We start from the raw sequence: 19,744 nt of genomic DNA on the forward strand, positions 1-19,744 counted from the left end.
TTATCTTGTTTTTTTCATGAATTTTGGAGCTTCCATCTTTTCAAGGTTGGGATCATCAGCACTGCATTTCTGTTTTTTCGGTGACTTCTGAATATATACATTGCCTTCATGTTCGTTCTTTATGTATTTTGGACTGTAATGGAGGTTGATTAGGTTTAACAAATGTATTATTTTTTTTTACCGTATTTTTCGCTTTATAAGACGCACTTTTGTTCCCCCAAATTTTGGGGGAAAGTAGGGGGTGCGTCTTATAAGCCGAATATACGGGGGGGGAGGGTGTATATATATATATATATATATATATATATATATATATATATATATATATATATATATATATATATATATATATATATATATATATATATATATATATATATATATATACACACACACACACACACACACTGCAGGGTCCACTCTGGAGCGCTGCTGGGGGCAGGTGAAGCTGCGGGCTGCAGCCTTTGATCTCTTGCTCCCACTCCCGCTTATATAATATGCACAGCCGCTGTCCACCACGATGGTGCTGAAATCGCACCGCAGTGACGGGCTGGGGCAGCGGTGCATATTATATGTCCCTGCGTCCCACTGTGATCGCACATGGCCCCCCCCCCTGTGTTAGATATGGCCCCCATGCTGCTGCTCATTCTAAAATAAAAAAGCTTTACTTACCTCCTCCAGCGTTTCTCCCCGGTGTACCTGCTTCCACTGTGATCAGGCACGCAGAGATGATCTCACTCTGCTGAGCCGATCACATGACCAGCAGCAAGAACCAGGTGCAGGAACAGAAGCACGGAGGGAGACAGGAGGGAGATCAGTGCTTGAGGAGGTAAGGAAAGAGTGTTTTATTTTACTATGGGCAGCAGCCTGGGGGCGATATCTAACACAGGGGAACGTGTGCAATCCATAGGGGACCATAGGTAGCACAGGGGAGCATATGCAATCCATAGGGGGCCATAGGCAGCACAGGGGAACGTATGCAATCCATAGGGTACCATAGGCAGCACAGGGGAACGTATGCAATCCATAGGGGGCCATAGGCAGCACAGGGGAACGTATGCAATCCATAGGGGGCCATAGGCAGCACAGGGGAACGTGTGCCAGCACAAGGGGGCTATATTCAATATAAGGGAGCCATATCCAGATGAGGGGGCTAATTTTAGGATGGGGGGCTATGAGGGACATATTCCCTATATAATTTGTTAGACGGACACTGGCATTATAAGATGGACCCCATTTAACATTAAAAAAAAAAGAGAATTTTGTTTACTTACCGTAAATTCTTTTTCTTATAGTTCCGTATTGGGAGACCCAGACAATAGGTGTTTAGCTTCTGCCTCCGGAGGACACACAAAGTACTGCACTTAAAAGTGTAGCTCCTCCCTCTGAGCTTATACACCCCCTGGAGAACCAGATCTAGCCAGTATAGTGCAAAAGCTGAAGGAGAATAGCCACCCACAAGTAAAACAGAGCAAGAACCGGAACAACCGGAGACTCTGTCCACGACAACAGCCGGTGATAACACGCGGAACAAGAAATTGCCAACAGGCAACAGGGAGGGAGCTGGGTCTCCCAATACGGAACTATAAGAAAAAGAATTTACGGTAAGTAAACAAAATTCTCTTTTTCTTTATCGTTCCTATGGGAGACCCAGACAATGGGACGTCTCAAAGCAGTCCATGGGTGGGAATAAACAGAAAAACTAAGAAGTAGGCGGAGCCCAACTTCACAAATGGGTGACAGCCGCCTGAAGGATGCGTCTGCCCAAGCTCGCATCTGCCGAAGCATGAGCATGCACTTGGTAGTGCTTTGAAAAGGTAGCCGCACGGCAAGTCGCATGGCGATTTTGGATGATTTGTGACCTTTTCTTTATTTTTTAAACTTTTCAAATAAAGCATGAAGATTTTTATTCATTCATATTGGTGCTGAGTCCAACTCATTTTCTATTACCGTTTACTCTGAAGCCGGACCTGCCTGTCCGCAGGACTACGTGCATCAACCGCAGACTGGAGGACCTTACATGGGTGAGCTGAATACCTTTTTTTTCCTCTACCTCCTTTGAAAAGGTATGCAGGCTAGTCCAAGTGGCAGCCTGACAGACTTGTTGAGCCGTAGCCTGGTGCCTTAAAAGCCCAAGAGGCACCGACAGCTCTGGTCGAGTGTGCCTTGATCCCCGGCGGGGGAGGCACCTGAGAACACTGGTAGGCATCCGAAATGGTCGACCTAATCCAACGGGCTAAGGTCGGCTTAGAAGCAGAGAGGCCCTTGCGCCGACCTGTGGTTAGCACAAAAAGAGAGGTGCACCGCCTAAGAGCAGCGGTGCGAGACACATAGATCCGGAGAGCACGCACCAGATCCAGAGTATGCAACGCTTTTTCAAAGCGATGAACAGGAGCCGGACAAAAGGAAGGTAGGGTAATGTCCTAGTTAAGGTGGAAAGGAGAGACCACCTTAGGAAGAAAGTCCGGAGTCGGACGGAGAACCACCTTGTCTTGATGAAAAACCAAAAAAGGTGACTCCGAAGAGAGCGCAGCCAAATCGGAGACTCTCCTGAGGGAAGTTATGGCCACTAGAAATACCACTTTCTGTGAAAGACGAAACAAAGAAACCTCCCTAAGAGGCTCAAAGGGGGGTTTCTGCAAAACCGTGAGAACCAAATTGAGGTCCCAGGGATCCAAGGGCCGCCGGTAAGGTGGAATGATGTGAGAGGCGCCGCCCTGCATGAAGGTGCGGACCTGAGCCAGCCGGGCGATACGCCGCTGGAACAGCACTGACAGAGCCGAGACTAGTCCCTGAGAGAGTTGAGGGACAGTCCTAGCTGCAGACCGGACTGTAGAAAGGACAGAAGGGTCGGCAAGGAAAAAGGCCAAGGAGGATGGCCGGAAGAGCGACACCAGGACAGGAAAATTTTCCAAGTCCTGTGATAGATCTTGGCGGAGGAAGACTTACGGGCTCGAGTCATAGTGGAGATGACTTCAGGAGGGATACCAGAAGCCGTCAAGATCCAGGACTCAAGAGCCACGCCGTCAATCTGAGAGCCGCAGAATTCTGGCGGAAAAACGGACCTTGTGAGAGAAGGTCTGGACGGTCCGGAAGATGCCACGGCACCTCTACGGACAGATGGAGCAGGTCTGGGTACCAAGCTCGCCTGGGCCAGTCCGGAGCAATGAGGATGACTCGACGGCCCTCCATTCTGATCTTGCGCAGGACTCTGGGCAAGAGAGCTAGAGGGGGAAACACGTAGGACAGACGAAACTGGGACCAGTCTTGAACCAGAGCATCCGCGGCGAATGCCTGAGGATCGTGGGAGCGAGCCACGTAAACGGGAACTTTGTTGTTGTGACGGGATGCCATTAGGTCCACGTCCGGAGTGCCCCATTTGCGGCAGATTGACTGAAAAACTGCCGGGTGCAGGGACCACTCGCCACTGTCCACGGTTTGACGGCTGAGATAATCTGCCTCCCAGTTTTCCACGCCTGGAATGTGGACTGCGGATATGGTGGACTTGGAGTCCTCCGCCCATTGAAGGATGCGTTGTACCTCCAACATTGCCAGGCGGCTGCGTGTCCCGCCTTGGTGATTGATGTAGGCAACCGCTGTTGCGTTGTCTGACTGGACTCGGATGTGCTTGCCCGCCAACAGGTGGTGAAAAGCTAGGAGAGCCAGAAGCACGGCTCTGGTTTCCAGCACATTGATCGAAAGGGCTGACTCGGACGGAGTCCAAGTGCGCTGCGCTCGGTGGTGGAGACATACCGCTCCCCAGCCGGATAGATTGGCATCCGTGGTGAGGATCACCCAGGACGGGGTCAGAAAGGAGCGCCCCTGAGACAGAGAGAGGGGCCGAAGCCACCACTGAAGAGAGCTCCTGGTCTGTGGCGACAGAGCCACTAACCTGTGCAAGGAGGAAGGCCGCTTGTCCCAACAGCGGAGAATGTCCAGCTGCAGGGGACGCAGATGGAACTGGGCAAAGGGAACAGCCTCCATTGACGCCACCATCTGACCCAGCACCTGCATCAGGCGCCTGAAAGAATAACGGCGGGGCCTCAGCAGAGAGCGCACCGCCAGTTGGAGGGACTGCTGTTTGATTAAGGGCAACTTCACAAGTGCCGGCAAAGTCTCGAACTGCATCCCTAGGTACGTGAGACTCTGGGTCGGAGTCAGAGTGGATTTGGGAAGATTGACAAGCCACCCGAATTGGGCTAGAGTGGCGAGAGTGAGCGAGACACTCCGCTGACAGTCTGCGCTGGATGAAGCCTTGACTAGAAGGTCGTCCAGGTAAGGAATCACTGCCAACCCCTGGAGGTGCAGAACCGCAATCACTGCTGCCATGACCTTGGTGAATACCCGAGGGGCCGTGGCTAACCCGAAGGGAAGAGCCACGAATTGGAAATGTTCCTCTCCGATTGCAAAACGTAGCCAACGCTGGTGTGAAACTGCAATTGGCACATGCAGATAGGCATCTCTGATGTCGATGGATGCCAGGAAATCCCCTTGGTTCATTGAGGCAATGACTGACCGCAGAGACTCCATGCGAAAATGCCGCACCTGAATATGCTTGTTGAGAAGCTTGAGATCCAGGATGGGCCGGAAGGAACCGTCCTTTTTGGGGACTAGGAAGAGATTTGAGTAGAAACCTCTGAACCGTTCCCGGGCGGGAACCGATACAATTACTCCGTTGGCCTGCAAGGATGCCACGGCCTGAGAGAAGGCGGCGGCCTTGCAGCAGGGGGGAGTTGACAGAAAAAATCTGTTTGGCGGGCTGGAAGAGAATTCTATCCTGTAGCCGTGGGAGATGATATCCCGCACCCACTGATCGGAGACGTGTTGAAACCACGCGTCGCCAAAGTGGGAGAGCCTGCCACCGACTAAGGATGTTGCTGGAGCGGGCAGATAGTCACGAGGACGCTGCCTTGGCGGCAGCACCTCCTGCGGTCTTTTGTGGACGCGCTTTTGGGCGCCAGTTGGATTTCTGGTCCTTGGCTGAGTTAGTGGACGAGGCCGAGGGCTTAGAGGACGACGAGTTGGAGGAACGAAAGGAACGAAATCTCGACTGATTCCTGCCCTGGACAGGTTTCCTGGTTTTGGCTTGTGGCATGGAAGTACTCTTCCCGCCAGTAGCTTCCTTAATAATTTCATCCAGCTGTTCACCTAACAGCCGGGACCCAGCAAAAGGGAGTCCAGCAAGGTACGTCTTTGAAGAAGCATCTGCCTTCCACTCTCGAAGCCACAAGATCCTGCGGATAGTGAGGGAATTAGCCGAAGCCACCGCAGTGCGGTGAGAAGCCTCCAGCATGGCAGACATGGCATAGGATGAAAAAGCCGAAGCTTGGGAAGTTAAGGCAACCATTTCGGGCATAGATTCCCTGATGAGGGAATGCATCCCCCCTAGAGAAGCAGAGATGGCTTTCAGAGCCCACACTGCTGCAAAAGTCGGGGAAAACGAGGCCCCTGCCGCTTCATATACAGATTTGGCCAGAAGGTCAATCTGGCGGTCAGTGGAATCCTTAAGAGAGGTGCCATCAGCCACCGATGCAACGGTCCGGGCTGAGAGTCTAGACACCGGGGGGTCTACCTTTGGGGAATGAGCCCACTCCTTGACCACCTCAGGTGGAAAGGGAAAACGGTCATCAGAACCATGCTTTGGGAAGCGTTTGTCAGGGCAGGCCCTGGGCTTGGTCACAGCGGCCTGAAAACTGGAGTGGTTAAAGAACACACTCTTTGCCCTCTTAGGCGAGGTAAACTGGTGCTTTTCTGCCAGAGAGTGTTGTTCCTCTGATACTGGCGGATTGAGATCCAGTACAGAATTAATGGACGCAATCAAATCACTAACATCTGAGTCACTTTCGGACAGATCAATGGGATACATGGAGTTAACCTCCGAGCCCCCCGTAAAGGTATCCTCCTCGTCCTGCGAGTGAGCTCCTGAATCAGAGCCGCGGGACGAGGAAGGAGAGGGAACCCTGTGTCTCTTCTTAGAAGGACGGGGTCTGGGACCAGATGATGAATCCTCTGTGAGCTCCGGTCCTGAGAGACCCCTAGCAGCAGAGGCACCCTGTGAAGGGGGCTGATGCATATTCAGCAAAGTCCTGGACAGAAGTCCCATGGAGTCGGCAAAAGACTGGGAGATAGACCTAGAAAAAGATTCTACCCAAGCCGGGGGTTCAGCCACAGGAGCAGGAGCAGCCTGAGAGACCACTGGTGGTGAGACTCCAGGCTGAGGCACCGCCAGGTTAGAGCAGGCATCACAATGTGGATATGTGCTCGGTTCAGGCAGTAGGAGCTTACATGCAGTGCATACTGAATATAGCTTTGGAGCCTTGCTCCTCGTGTGAGACATGCTGCTGGAGTGGGGGCTCTGCCAGGGAATGACCCCCAGAGAGTATATACAGAGGTCCACAACCAGAGGTTGTGGCTTACCAGACCGCTGGAGCGGTGTTGTGTGCCCTCCAGATCCCGAAGCCCGGACCCCCAAGCACAGCACCTCAGCAGGGATGCTGCAGACCAGCGCTGCAATGACTGATCGCAGGGGGAACGCTGAGAAAATGGCCGCCGGAGGGAAGAGAGGGGGCGGGACTTGCTTGGGAGCGGGATCTGGAGGGCCATAGAGACCTACAGGGGAGGGGACATACACTTCAGTGAGGAGTGTCCCTCCCCTGTGCACAACGGCCGCCGGGCGGAGCCGAGCCTGTCCCTCTGCATGAGTGACATGCGAGGGCAGAGAAACCGAAACTAGGCCTCCGGCGAAGCCGGGGCCTAAATTTGAGCGGTGCGGCCAGCGTGCAGGCACCATCGGCGCGGTTCTCAGGCGACAGCCAGAGAACCCGCCGGAAATATCATAAAACACAATCAGGACACTCTCCCACAACAATAAAGTACAGGGACCCCCAATATATAAACGCCTCAGGTACTTAGCTTGCTGAGACGCAGGGTTCCAAGTCCCTGGGGATGAGTGCTCCGGTCCAGCAGGATCCTGAAGGGCTGCGGATGGACACCGGTCTCCTGCCAAGCATGGAGAACCGTGCTGGCTCCCACTTCAAGCCAGAGCCCAGGAGGGATGGTGAAGGAGCGCGGCATGTAAGGCTCCAGCCTTGGAATCAACCTTAACAACACCGCCGACACAGTGGGGTGAGAAGGGACATGCCGGGGGTCCAGACTTGGACCCGCTTTCTTCAAACTCTTTCCAAAAATCAAAAATCAGATGAGAATGCATGTGTGGATGTATGCCTCCTGAACACAAAGCGATAAATTGGCTAGATCTGGTTCTCCAGGGGGTGTATAAGCTCAGAGGGAGGAGCTACACTTTTAAGTGTAGTACTTTGTGTGTCCTCCGGAGGCAGAAGCTAAACACCCATTGTCTGTGTCTCCCATAGGAACGATAAAGAAAATTCTCTTTTCCTTCACCAAATTTGGGGGTGCGTCTTATAATCAGGTGCGTCTTATAAAGCGAAAAATACGGTAAATATTCTTTTTTTTTTTTTTCAAACATTTTTTATTATTTATATATATTTTTCTTATTATTTTTTCTGGTTATTCTTTAGTTATTTATTCTTCACTTTTCCTTTTATTCATTACCTTTTCCGCATTTTCTTTATGGTATCTCTGACCCATACCTATTTTTACACCATCACACCATCAGTTTTGTCACTTTATCTACATTTAACTTTATTATGGCTATTTACATTTACGTGTTGTCTTATTTTCTGCATTTTCATTTTTCACACACTCCCGTTACCTTGCACAATATGGGATTTATCATCTGCACCCACATATATTGTAACATTTTTAATAATGCACATAACCTCATCTCCTTTTTTCAATCGCCTCTATTTTATTTATTTTTTCTTTTCTTTTATCCCATTTTTCTGTTAATCCAATCCCTATTCAAATATGCACATTTAAGCGATAATGTTTAACCCTTTACATGCTAATCTGTACATATTTTCCATCACCTATTTTTGCACATGCTCTTTCATCATTGGATACTCAGACAATAATGAGATTGTAATATCCTTTCTTAATCACAAGATGGCAGCAAAGTCCGCTGAAACATCTGACACTGTTCTAATGTCATGAAATACTCTGCTACATTGTCCATTTCTGTTGTATTATATTCAGAAATATATTTATCATTGTGAATATATAATGATTGTCTATCCCATTCTGGTCCCCAATTTCAATATGGGGAACTGTGCCTTCTGTGGATGCATGTGTCGGCCGTATCATCACTTCCTCCCCATCCAGCATCCGATCAGATATTATCCTGGGGAAACGTGACCTCAAGGACACCAGGTGCAGCGTATGATGTGTGGACGGGTGGTCAACATGGACCCATTTGAAGACCGTTGAACAGAGGGGACACATACACTATAAAAAGTGACCAAGGACACTCCCACTTAACAAAGCTGTAGTCAAAACGTGCGTTGGAGCACTGCGCAGTGTGGTCTAGTCACTGGTACATTGATTATTGCACTGTTTGGTGGTTAAATCTGTCTTTGCACTCTATTAGATCTATGGATTGCTTGATGTTTGTTATTTCATGTAATCTTTTGGATTAGATTCCATTTGTTATTGATATATTTATTACTTGAATAGCTCCATATTGCCACTATCTTTTTTGTAAATCTCTGTCTATATATTTATTATGATTTTTTTTCTTGTGCAGGCATTAAAAACCCCTTTTGTACAACAATTTATGTAACTATTATGTATTTTTTTCTGTACTTCCTGCCATAGTGTGACCCCCTATTGACCACACTGCTGCTTCTTGTGTTTAAAGGAAATCTGTCACCAGGTTTTTGCCACCTAATCTGAGAGCAGCATAACGTAGGGGCAGAGACCCTGATTCCAGTTATGTCTCACTTACTGGGCTGCTTAGTGTAGTTTTGATAAAATCACTGTTTAGTGAGCAGTAGATTATCATTACAGGACTACATGGCGAGCTGCAAGTAGTCCAGCATATTCATGCACTCTGTATAACTGCTAGATCTGCAGCAGAGAAAAGAGTGATTTTATCAAAATGACAGCAAACAGCTCGGTAAGTGACACATCGCTGGAATCAGGGTTTCTGCCCCTACATTATGCTGCTCTCAGATGAGAAAAAAAGCAACAAAAAGAGGAATAAATATCCTCCAAAAATTAAGCACTACTTACAGCAAAGCTAGGGCTGCAGTTGTACATCGCCCAGGCCAAAAACTAGTACTCTAGCAGGATACAGCTAAACCCCCACTAAGTGGAGGCATCACAGGTGCAGGAGGAGCAAATCACACACACACTTCCAAGAAACGGAGGGGGCTTGTGATTTTGCATCTGCTAGTGTGAACAGCGCTCTATGCAAGCCATCGGTGTGCAGTTTTATCATCCAGCAATCACCCTCCATATTTTTGGAAGTGTGTGTGATTTGCTCCTCCTGCACCTGTGATGCCTCCACTTAGCGGGGGCTTAGCTGCATCCTGCTGTTTTTGGCCTGGGCGATGTACAACTGCTGCCGTTCTTTGCTGTAAGTAATGCTCTCAGATGAGGTAGCAAAAACTTGGTGACAGATTCCCTTTAATGGTGTGATTTTTATCTTATCTTTAGGTGTGTGGGTAATGTAATTTAATCAATAAAATTAGTAAATTTGTATCTTTGGTCATTTGTTTTCCAGTTCTATTCTAAAGGGGGCTTTACACGCTGCGACATCGCTAATGCGGAGTCGTTGGGGTCACGGAATTTGTGACGCACATCCGGCCGCATTAGCGATGTTGCTGCGTGTGACACCGATGTGCGATTTTGCATCGTTGCAAAAACGTGCAAAATCGCTCATCGGTGACATGGGGGTCCATTCTCGATTATCGTTACTGCAGCAGTAACGATGTAGTTCGTCGCTCCTGCGGCAGCACACATCGCTATGTGTGACGCCGCAGGAACGAGGAACCTCTCCTTACCTGCCTCCCGGCCGCTATGCGGAAGGAAGGAGGTGGGCGGGATGTTCCGGCCACTCATCTCCGCCCCTCCGCTTCTATTGGGCGGCCGCTCAGTGACGTCGCTGTGACACCGCACGGACCGCCCCCTTAGAAAGGAGGCGGTTCGCCGGTCACAGCGACGTCGCCGGGCAGGTAAGTATGTGTGACGGGTCTGCGCGATGTTGTGCGGCACGGGCAGCGATTTGCCCGTGTCGCACAACAGATGGGGGCGGGTACCCACGCTAGCGATATTGGGACCGATATCGCAGCGTGTAAAGTAGCCTTAAGGCTATGTGCCCACGGGACAACGTACCCGCGGTTATTTCCACAGGTTTGACTGCAGGTTTCTCGAAGCTGCTCCCCGGAATCCGCAGCTATCCATTGCTGTACACAAGGCTTAGAAAAATTATGAAAGTTTATTCAATACAAAGCTTACGGAAGGTATAAAAGGTTAAAAAAAGGATTTGAAATGAGAAAACCAGCAGGTGGCGTACTCACACCACAACTCAGTAATCAAGTCTATACAGGTTGAAAAGGCTATACTCAAACATCACACTGGGATGCCTATCAAACACTGCTCATGTGGTGAAATATAAATGGCTGCCAAACAGCATGCCCTAGGGACCAATGGTCATACAAAAAAAGCTAAGCAGTGTCAGGAGGCAAAACAGTAGATGTAAGCAAACCAAAACAGCACACCATAAGTAAGAAAGTCATATACCTGAGCTGTGGGGTGAGAATCCGAGAGAACCCGACCTAGGTTTCGATCTTAATGCCTTCTTCTGGGGGTGCACCCAGTGCGTGCAATTCCCTCCTTTACATATATTGCTACTCAGATTTGAAGTGACATTGTATCTATCATACAAATTCTGATAAAGTCCAGTATGACGAAGGTCTACGGCCGAAACGTCGACTCATTGTGGACGAATAGCACGTATACAATGTTCACAGAAAAAATATTTGATCAATAAAGAAATTTGCATTTCAACCGTCATTTTCTCTTCCTTTTTGTGGGAGTGGGTAGTGTGCCGGGGTTATTCCTAATTTTTGAATAATGGACATGCACTTATGGGCAGCTGCGGGACATCCGCAGCATATTCTCCAGCTGAACATACCGCAGCATTGATACATTTCTCCACAAATCCCATAAGGAAACATGGGGAGTGTCTGTACTTGCTACAACCTGTGGATTTATCTTGAAAATCCAGATAAATCCACAGGTTTTCCACGGCAAAATCTGCGGGTACATTGTCCCGTGGGAACAGGGCCTAAAGGCTGCTTTACACGAGACGATCTATTCTGCGATAGATCATCGGGGTCACGGTTTTTGTGACGCACATCCGGCACCGCTTGCGACGTCGGCCTGTGTGACACCCCCTAGCGACGCAGTATCGCTCACAAATCGTAAGTCACAAGGTTTCATAAAATAGTTTATGAAAAATGGCGCCGGTTGTTCATCGTTTCCGTGGCATCACACGTCGCTCCGTGTGACACCACGGGAACGATGAACACAGCTTACCTGCATCCCGCTTGCTATGTGGAAGGAAAAAGGTGGGCGGGATGTTTACATCCCGCTCATCTCCGCCCCTCCGCTTCTATTGGCCGGCCGCCGCGTGACGTCGCAGTGACGCTGAACGTCCCTCCCCCTTCAGGAAGTGGATGTTCGCCGCCCACAGTGACGTCGCATGGGAGGTAAGTACGTGTGACAGGGGGTTAACGAGTTTGTGCGCCACGGGCAATCAATTGCCTGTGACGCACAAACGACGGGGGCGGGTACGATTGCTCGTGAAATTGCACGATCGGTCGTCCTGTGTAAAGCAGGCTTAAGAGTCATCTATACATGTATATATAGTGAGCAGCTGCCTGCCTGTAAATACTTTCCAATATATAAAAAATAAACAAAGTCCAGATAACCTCTAACTGTAAAAATGCTGCAGTGGTTGTTTTTATTATAAGGCGGACCTATGTAAATCATTGTAAAGTAGAATTCTGATAACCCATATACCAAGTCCTCTAGTTGTGATGAGACATGTATTAGCGGACGCTTTCCCTCTGTTACCTGTTCTCCGTTCAAGCGATGACAATCCACCAGTTCCAGGAAGATGGACACTAGGTCACTTGCGCCGACGTCTACTTTTTTTCCTTTGGCTTTTACAGCAGATCCGCTCTTCTTCATCCCGGGTAAGCTCATCGCCATCTGCAGTGTTTTAATGGCCTCCTGAATGTCTCCCATTCGTTTCTGGGTCTGCGCTTTCAGGAGATTGTACAATGGATATTCACGAATCTGTGATCAAGAGCACAAAGCTTTATATGTCAGGAGACCGAGGGCCATGAATCTTCACTATGTACTCACATTACATAGGAAATAGACAAATGCAGGATAAAGGGGTACTGTCACTTTAAATATACCCCGAATTAAAAGGGGTTTACTTATGGCTTGAAAATCTGTCCAGAACCACGATTATGTTGTGATCCCTCTCTCTTTGGCAGCCATTGCATTACATGAGCAGTCACCTATTTCAATGGCTACTTTGTAATGTGAAATATTTTATGCAGCGGCAGGAATAATTCCTAAGGATGGGACTTCTGTAATGAAAATGTCTTGAAGAGGGTTATCCCCATTTTAGAATATAGTCAGATCCCCACCACCATAAGGCACAGCAGCGGCCCAGACACTGGTTGTATAGGCCCCATTTAAAGGGAATCTGTCAGCAGGCTTTTGCTCCCCCATCTGAGAGCAGCATAATGTAGAGACAGAGACCCTGATTCCCGCGATGTGTCACTTACTGAGCTGTTTGCTGTCATTTTGATAAAAATCAATGTTTTCTATCCTGCAGATCTAGCATTTATACAGAGCTCATGAATATGATGGCAGCATGCCAAAAAGTCCTTTGATGATAATCTCCTGCTGATTAAACAGTAAAATTTATCAAAACTACAATAAGCAGCCCAGTAAGTGATACATGGCAGGATTAAGGATCTCTGCCCCTACATTATGCTGCTCTCACATAGGGTGTCAAAAACCTGGTGACAGATTCCCTTAAAGTCAATAGACGCGGCTGCAGCTTCCTGCATAGCCGGGTGGCAGGGGAAACCACCATGCAGAACAAGTTTAAAGGAAGTCTCAGGACTACACCTGTATTCCAGCCCCTTCATCCCCAAAATTGATGGGGTCCCAGATAGTGGACCAGGCCAATCATACATGACATATTTTAGGGATATAATGGGAACATCCTGTTAACCTGCCACAACTTTAACTGCAGACCAGTAGCTGAAGCAAGTTGTCCTACAGCCAGAAGGAGGGAGCAGGAATCTGGCGCATATAAAGTTCTTTATACACCGTTGTCAAAAACAACAGAACCAAGTTTCCATTGTGTTGTTTCTCCAATTAATAGGGTTCTGTTTTTTTTTAGTTAGTTTTTATATTGCAGTTGAAAGATATGTGAAATTAATAGGATTAATGTAATAGAGCAGTGCTCAGTGTGGCCAAATAGTCAGCAAGAGACGCTCATAGAGGGAACCTGTAGCGGGATTCATGCTGCTCGAACCATGGGCCACATTAATCAGAAACTGGTTACTGCATTACATATATCTACTAGACTGTAAGGTTTGAGCAGGACCCTCATACCTCTTGGCTTGTGTTACGCTAACATCTGATATTGTCTGTATATGTATCCTCTGAATTGTAAAGTGCTGCAGAAAATCCATGTCAGAAAGACAGTATAACCCTTTATGAAAGTTTAACTCAAACTCTGCACACCTAAGCCTGGTTGACAGCTCCTCATCCTCACTGTGCCTCCTCCCTGCTGAGATCTCACAATGCTCAGTAGAAGCTGCAGGTGTCAGTCAGGCTGGGTGAGCAGAGACTGGACACATGTGGAGTGAGCCATTTCATTTTAATACAGTGGAACCTCGGTTTACGAGTAACTTGGTGTGCGAGTATTTCGCTATACGAGCAAAGCTTGCTGTACATTTGTAACTCAGTTTAGGAGCAATGCTTTGCTGTATGAGCAAATACTCCCCCCCACACACTTCCGGTTCGTACTTTCACCGCACTCTGACCCGCTCTTGCAGTCTGCACAAACACACACAACATACATATTATGCTCACCTTACCTTCCGTTCCATCGCCGGCCTCATGGTACTTGTAGTTCACCGGTACAGGATGTGTATCAGGTAACCATCGCGACAAGGGAGGAACCTCCACTGTCAGCCTCTTCTCAAAGGCAGTGCGCTGACCAATCAGAGGCAAGCGGCTCATGCCTTTGACGTCAGCGTGCGGAGGTTCCTCCATCGTCGCGATGGTTACCCGATCCACATCTTGTACCGGCGGACTACAAGAACCAGGAGGTTGGCAAGAGAATGGAAGGTGTGTGTGTGTGTATGTTTGTATGTGTGTGGAATGGCACAATAGGGGTCCAGGATGGGACATTGAACAAGTTGTGGAAGGAATTGTCTGAGCTTGCATTATTTCCTATGGGAAATTTTGCTTTGCTGAACGAGTAACTTGGTTTACAAGCACACTCCCAGAACGGATTGTTATCGTAAACCAAGGTTCCACTGTAGTTTGTTTTTGAACTTTGGTAATTTCTTCCCAAAAGCCACAACCTTTTTGATTTTTTTGGATGAATTATTTTTTTTGGAGGAGTTGATGTGTCAACTAGAGGTGAGCAGTTCCGTCGAGGCTCGGTTCAGCACCAGCAAACAAGCCTAGCTCCACAAGCTCGATCTTGACCCAAACCCTGGCAATTTGAGTCTCCGCCCACATACAGCCAGCCAGAATACTTCCAAGGGCCGGGGGAGGGTAGGAGGGCTTTATCAAACTTTTTTTTTGGTGCCCACTACATGTGATCATGCTGTTGTTACCCCCAGTGTGTGCCATTCAAATACTGCAAGTGTCTCGAACTGGGCTGAGCACAGCTTTGCTTGTACAAGTTTTGTTTACACGTAAAGCACCCGATTCTGAAACCCAAACCTTGTTTTTAAATTTGGTGTTCGGTTCAAATACCGAACCTCAGGGTCGCTCATCTCTAGTGTCAACATAAAAACTGCATTTTTAGATAATTTTTTTTTATACAATAGTTCAATATTTAACACTATTTAATACTTTTTTAAATCTAGATACCATCACATTTTTTAAACAACTCACCTCAAAGCTATAACTCAAGCAGAGCTCTAAAGAGTGAGAGCACAGCTGTAGGTTGTCCTGGTGTAAGTACACCTGAGCCATCAGAAGATGTGCATCAGCGTACGACGGGTTATGCTCAAGACAGCGCTGGAGGCTACTCTGGGCCGCTTCAATATCACCTAAAGAATAAAAAAATACAGTGGAACCTTGGATTAAGAGTAACTTGGTTTGAGAGCGTTTTGAAAGACAAGCAAAGATTTCTAAAAATTTGTAATTTGGTTTAAGAGCAATGCTTTACAATAAGAGCAAATGCTCCCCGTGCACGCTTCCGGTTCTGTTCTTTCACAGCCCTCTGACCCACTCTGGAGGTAACTTTCCGTACATAAGTACTGTATACAGTATACCATTGTACAGTATATACTACAGTGCTGGCCAAAAGTATTGGCACCCCTGCAATTCTGTCAGAGAATACTCAGTTTCATCTTGAAAATGATTGCAATCACAAATTTTTGGGTATTATCTTCATTTAATTTGTCTTCAATGAAAAAAAAAATAAAAAAATTGTCATAAAGCCAAATTGGATATAATTCCACACCAAACATAAAAAGGGGGTGGACAAAAGTATTGGCACTGTTTGAAAAATCATGTGATGCTTCTCTAATTTGTGTAATTAACAGCCCCTGTAACTTACCTGTGGCACCTAACAGGTGTTGGCAATAACTAAATCACACTTGCAGCCAGTTGACATGGATTAAAGTTGACTCAGCCTCTGTCCTGTGTCCTTGTGTGCACCACATTGAGCATGGAGAAAAGAAAGAAGACCAAAGAACTGTCTGAGGACTTGAGAATCCAAATTGTGAGGAAGCATGAGCAATCTCAAGGCTACAAGTCCATATCCAAAGACCTGAAAGTCCCTGTGTCTACGGTGCGCAGTGTCATCAAGAAGCTTAAAGCCCATGGCACTGTGGCTAACCTCCCTAGATGTGGAAGGAAAAGAAAAATTGAAGAGAGATTTCAACACAAGATTGTGCGGATCGTGGATAAAGAAGCTTGATTAACATCCAAACAAGTTCAAGCTGCCCTGCAGTCCGTAGGTACAACAGTGTCAACCCGTACTATCTGCTGGCGTCTGAATGAAAAGGGACTGTATGGTAGGATACCCAGGAAGACCCCACTTCTTACCCCGAGACATAAAAAAGCCAGGCTGGAGTTTGCCAAAACTTACCTGAGAAAACCTAAAACGTTTTGGAAGAATGTTCTCTGGTCAGATGAGACAAAAGTAGAGCTTTTTGGGAAAAGCCATCAACATAGAGTTTACAGGAAAAAAAAAAAGAGGCATTCAAAGAAAAGAACACGGTCCCTACAATCAAACATGGCGGAGGTTCCCTGATGTTTTGGGGTTGCTTTGCTGCCTCTGGCACTGGACTGCTTGACCGTGTGCATGGCATTATGAAGTCTGAAGACTACCAACAAATTTTGCAGCATAATGTAGGGCCCAGTGTGAGAAGCTGGGTCTCCCTCAGGGGTCATAGGTCTTCCAGCAGGACAATGACCCAAAACACACTTCAAAAAGCACTAGAAAATGGTTTGATAGAAAGCACTGGAGACTACTAAAGTGGCCAGCAATGAGTCCAGACCTAAATCCCATAGACACCTGTGGAGAGATCTCAAAATGGCAGTTTGGAGAAGGCGCCCTTCAATCTCAGGGACCTGGAGCAGTTTGCCAAAGAAGAATGGTCTAAAATTCCAGCAGAGCATTGTAAGAAACTCATTGATGGTTACCGGAAGCGGTTGTTTGCAGTTATTTTGGCTAAAGGTTGTGCAACCAAGTATTAGGCTAAAGGTCCAGTCACACTAAACAACTTACCAGCGATCCCAACAACGATAGGGATCGCTGGTAAGTTGCTAGGAGGTTGCTGGTGAGATGTCACACTGCGACGCTCCAGGGATCCCACCAGCAACCTGACCTGGCAGGGATCGCTGGAGCGTCGCTACACGAGTTGCTGGTGAGCTCACCAGCAACCAGCCCCCAGCGCCGCGTGGAAGATGCTGCGCTTGGTAACTAAGGTAAATATCGGGTAACCAACCCGATATTTACCTTGGTTACCACCAGCGCACGCAGCTACACGTGCAGAGAGCAGGGAGCAGCGCACACCGCTTAGCACTGGCTCCCTGCTCTCCTAGTTACAGCACACATCGGGTTAATTAACCCCATGTGTCCTGCAGCTACATGTGCACAGAGCAGGAGCCGGCACAGACAGTGAGAGCGGAGGAGGCTGGTAACAAAAATAAATATCGGGTAACCAAGGACAGGGCTTCTTGGTTACCCGATGTTTACATTGGTTACCAGCGTCCGCAGAAGCCGGCTCCTGCTGCCTGCACATTTAGTTGTTGCTGTCTCGCTGTCACACACAGCGATGTGCGCTTCACAGCGGGTCAGCAACAACTAAAAAATGGCCCAGGACATTCAGCAACAACCAACGACCTCACAGCAGGGGCCAGGTTGTTGCTGGATGTCACACACAGCAACATCGCTAGCAACATCGCTGCTACGTCACAAAAGTTGTTCGTTAGCAGCGATGTTGCTAGCGATGTTGCTTAGTGTGACGGGGCCTTAAGGGTGCCAATACTTTTGTCTGGCCCATTTTTGGAGTTTTGTGTGAAATGATCAATGATTTGATTTTTGTTTCATTCTTGTTTGTGTGTTTTCATTGCAAGCAAAATAAATGAAGATAATAATAACAAAGAATTTGTGATTGCAATCATCTTCAAGAAGAAACTGAGTATTATCTGACATAATTGCAGGGGTGCCAATACTTTTGGCCAGCACTGTATATAGCATGTCTATCAATTTGCATTTGTGGATACAGTATTGTACTTTCTTATTGATAACCAGTACAGTGCATTGCTTGTCCTGTACCTCTCGCACACAATTCTCTTGTAAGATAACGTGCAGTTTAATTTGTTTTATATGTTTTTTACTGTGCAGTATTTTGTATTAGTGCACTGTAATAATGTTATATGAATACAGGACATTATTTTGTATTACTGTAATAGGTTTGTACAAATACAGTAAATATTATTGGGTTGTGGAATGAATTGTCTGCGTTTCAATTATTTCCTATGGGAAAATTTGCTTTGCTATAAGAGTAACTTGGTTTAAGAGCAAACTCCCGGAACCAATTATGCTCGTAATTCAAGGCTCCACTGTATTAGTAATCTGGTGCTAAAACTCACAAAACAAGAGTAACCATTATTACATTTATTTTAAAGTGATTGTCATCCCAACCTCAGTCAATCAAGATACAGGGAGGGGCCGTATGATGCCATGTCAGGGGGCAGAACGGGGCTCTGGGCCGAGGAAAGGCAGCAAAGAGCACCCTAATTTGCAAAATGAGTAAACAGTATTTTCTGGACACTAAAGGTGAGGACTAATACACTATAGATATTATGATTATTCACAGTCCCATACATGAACGTGTACCTAGTTTAATTTGTGTGTGTGCTGTGGGTGGGCAGTCACTGACTGCTTAAAAAAAAAAAAAAAAAAAAAAATGATATTTATATATATATATAAAAATGTAGGAGAGGTAGGATCCAGCAACAGGATGAAATTTCACCAGAATTATAAAAAAATCTTCTTTATTAATCCATTAATAGCACTCTAGCAAGGGACTACAAGTTTCAGCACTATGTGCCTTCTTCACGGTCCTCAGAAGCACATAGTGCTGAAACATGTAGTCCCTTGCTGGAGTGCTATTAATTGATTGGAGTTCCTCATACTGTTTTATGACTTAATGGATTAATAAAGAAGAAGTTTTTATAATTCTGGTGAAGTTTCATCCTTTTGCTGGACCCTAATTCTCCTACATTTCTATTTGTTTGGGCATACTCCCTGCCTGGAGTCCTGCAGAGCACAAGGTGAACACCGACCACTGCATCAAGAGGAACTCCTTTATGGTGAGCTGGCTATATGTTTTCTACATTGTTTAAATAAAGAGAATTTTGTTTACTTACCGTAAATTCTTTTTCTTATAGTTCCGTATTGGGAGACCCAGACATTGGGTGTATAGCTTCTGCCTCCGGAGGACCCACAAAGTACTACACTCAAAAGTGTAGCTCCTACCTCTGAGCTTATACACCCCCTGGAGAACCAGATCTAGCCAGTTTAGTGCAAAAGCTGAAGGAGAATAGCCACCCACAAGTAAAAACAGAGCAAGAACCGGAACAACCGGAGACTCTGTCCACGACAACAGCCGGTGATAACACGCGGAACAAGAAACTGCCAACAGGCAACAGGGAGGGTGCTGGGTCTCCCAATACGGAACTATAAGAAAGAAGGGAATTTTGTTACTTACCGTAAATTCCTTTTCTTCTAGCTCTTATTGGGAGACCCAGACGATTGGGTGTATAGCACTGCCTCCGGAGGCCACACAAAGCAATTACACTAAAAAGTGTAAGGCCCCTCCCCTTCTGGCTATACACCCCCAGTGGGATCACTGGCTCACCAGTTTTAATGCAAAAGCAAGAAGGAGGAAAACAAATAACTGGTTTAAACAAATTCTCTCCGAGTAACATCGGAGAACTGAAAAACGTTCAACATGAACAACATGTGTACCCGCAAACAAACCAAAAATTCCGAAGGACAACAGGGCGGGTGCTGGGTCTCCCAATA

At 47.0% G+C, this 19,744-nt stretch overlaps 1 protein-coding gene across 1 annotated transcript in view; it reads right to left on the reverse strand.

The window, feature by feature from the left end:
- The window catches only part of TTC21B (tetratricopeptide repeat domain 21B), a 265,962-nt gene that overhangs the window by 96,949 nt on the left and 149,269 nt on the right, over positions 1–19,744 (reverse strand). The window contains exons 13-14 of the mRNA XM_075317283.1: positions 15,091–15,248; positions 12,001–12,225 (exon numbers count right to left, since the gene is read on the reverse strand). Coding sequence (XP_075173398.1) covers positions 12,001–12,225; positions 15,091–15,248 — 383 coding nt within the window. The remainder of the gene's footprint in view (positions 1–12,000; positions 12,226–15,090; positions 15,249–19,744) is intronic.

Source organism: Anomaloglossus baeobatrachus, chromosome 7 (genome assembly GCF_048569485.1).
Source record: "Anomaloglossus baeobatrachus isolate aAnoBae1 chromosome 7, aAnoBae1.hap1, whole genome shotgun sequence".
Classification (NCBI taxonomy): domain Eukaryota; kingdom Metazoa; phylum Chordata; class Amphibia; order Anura; family Aromobatidae; genus Anomaloglossus; species Anomaloglossus baeobatrachus.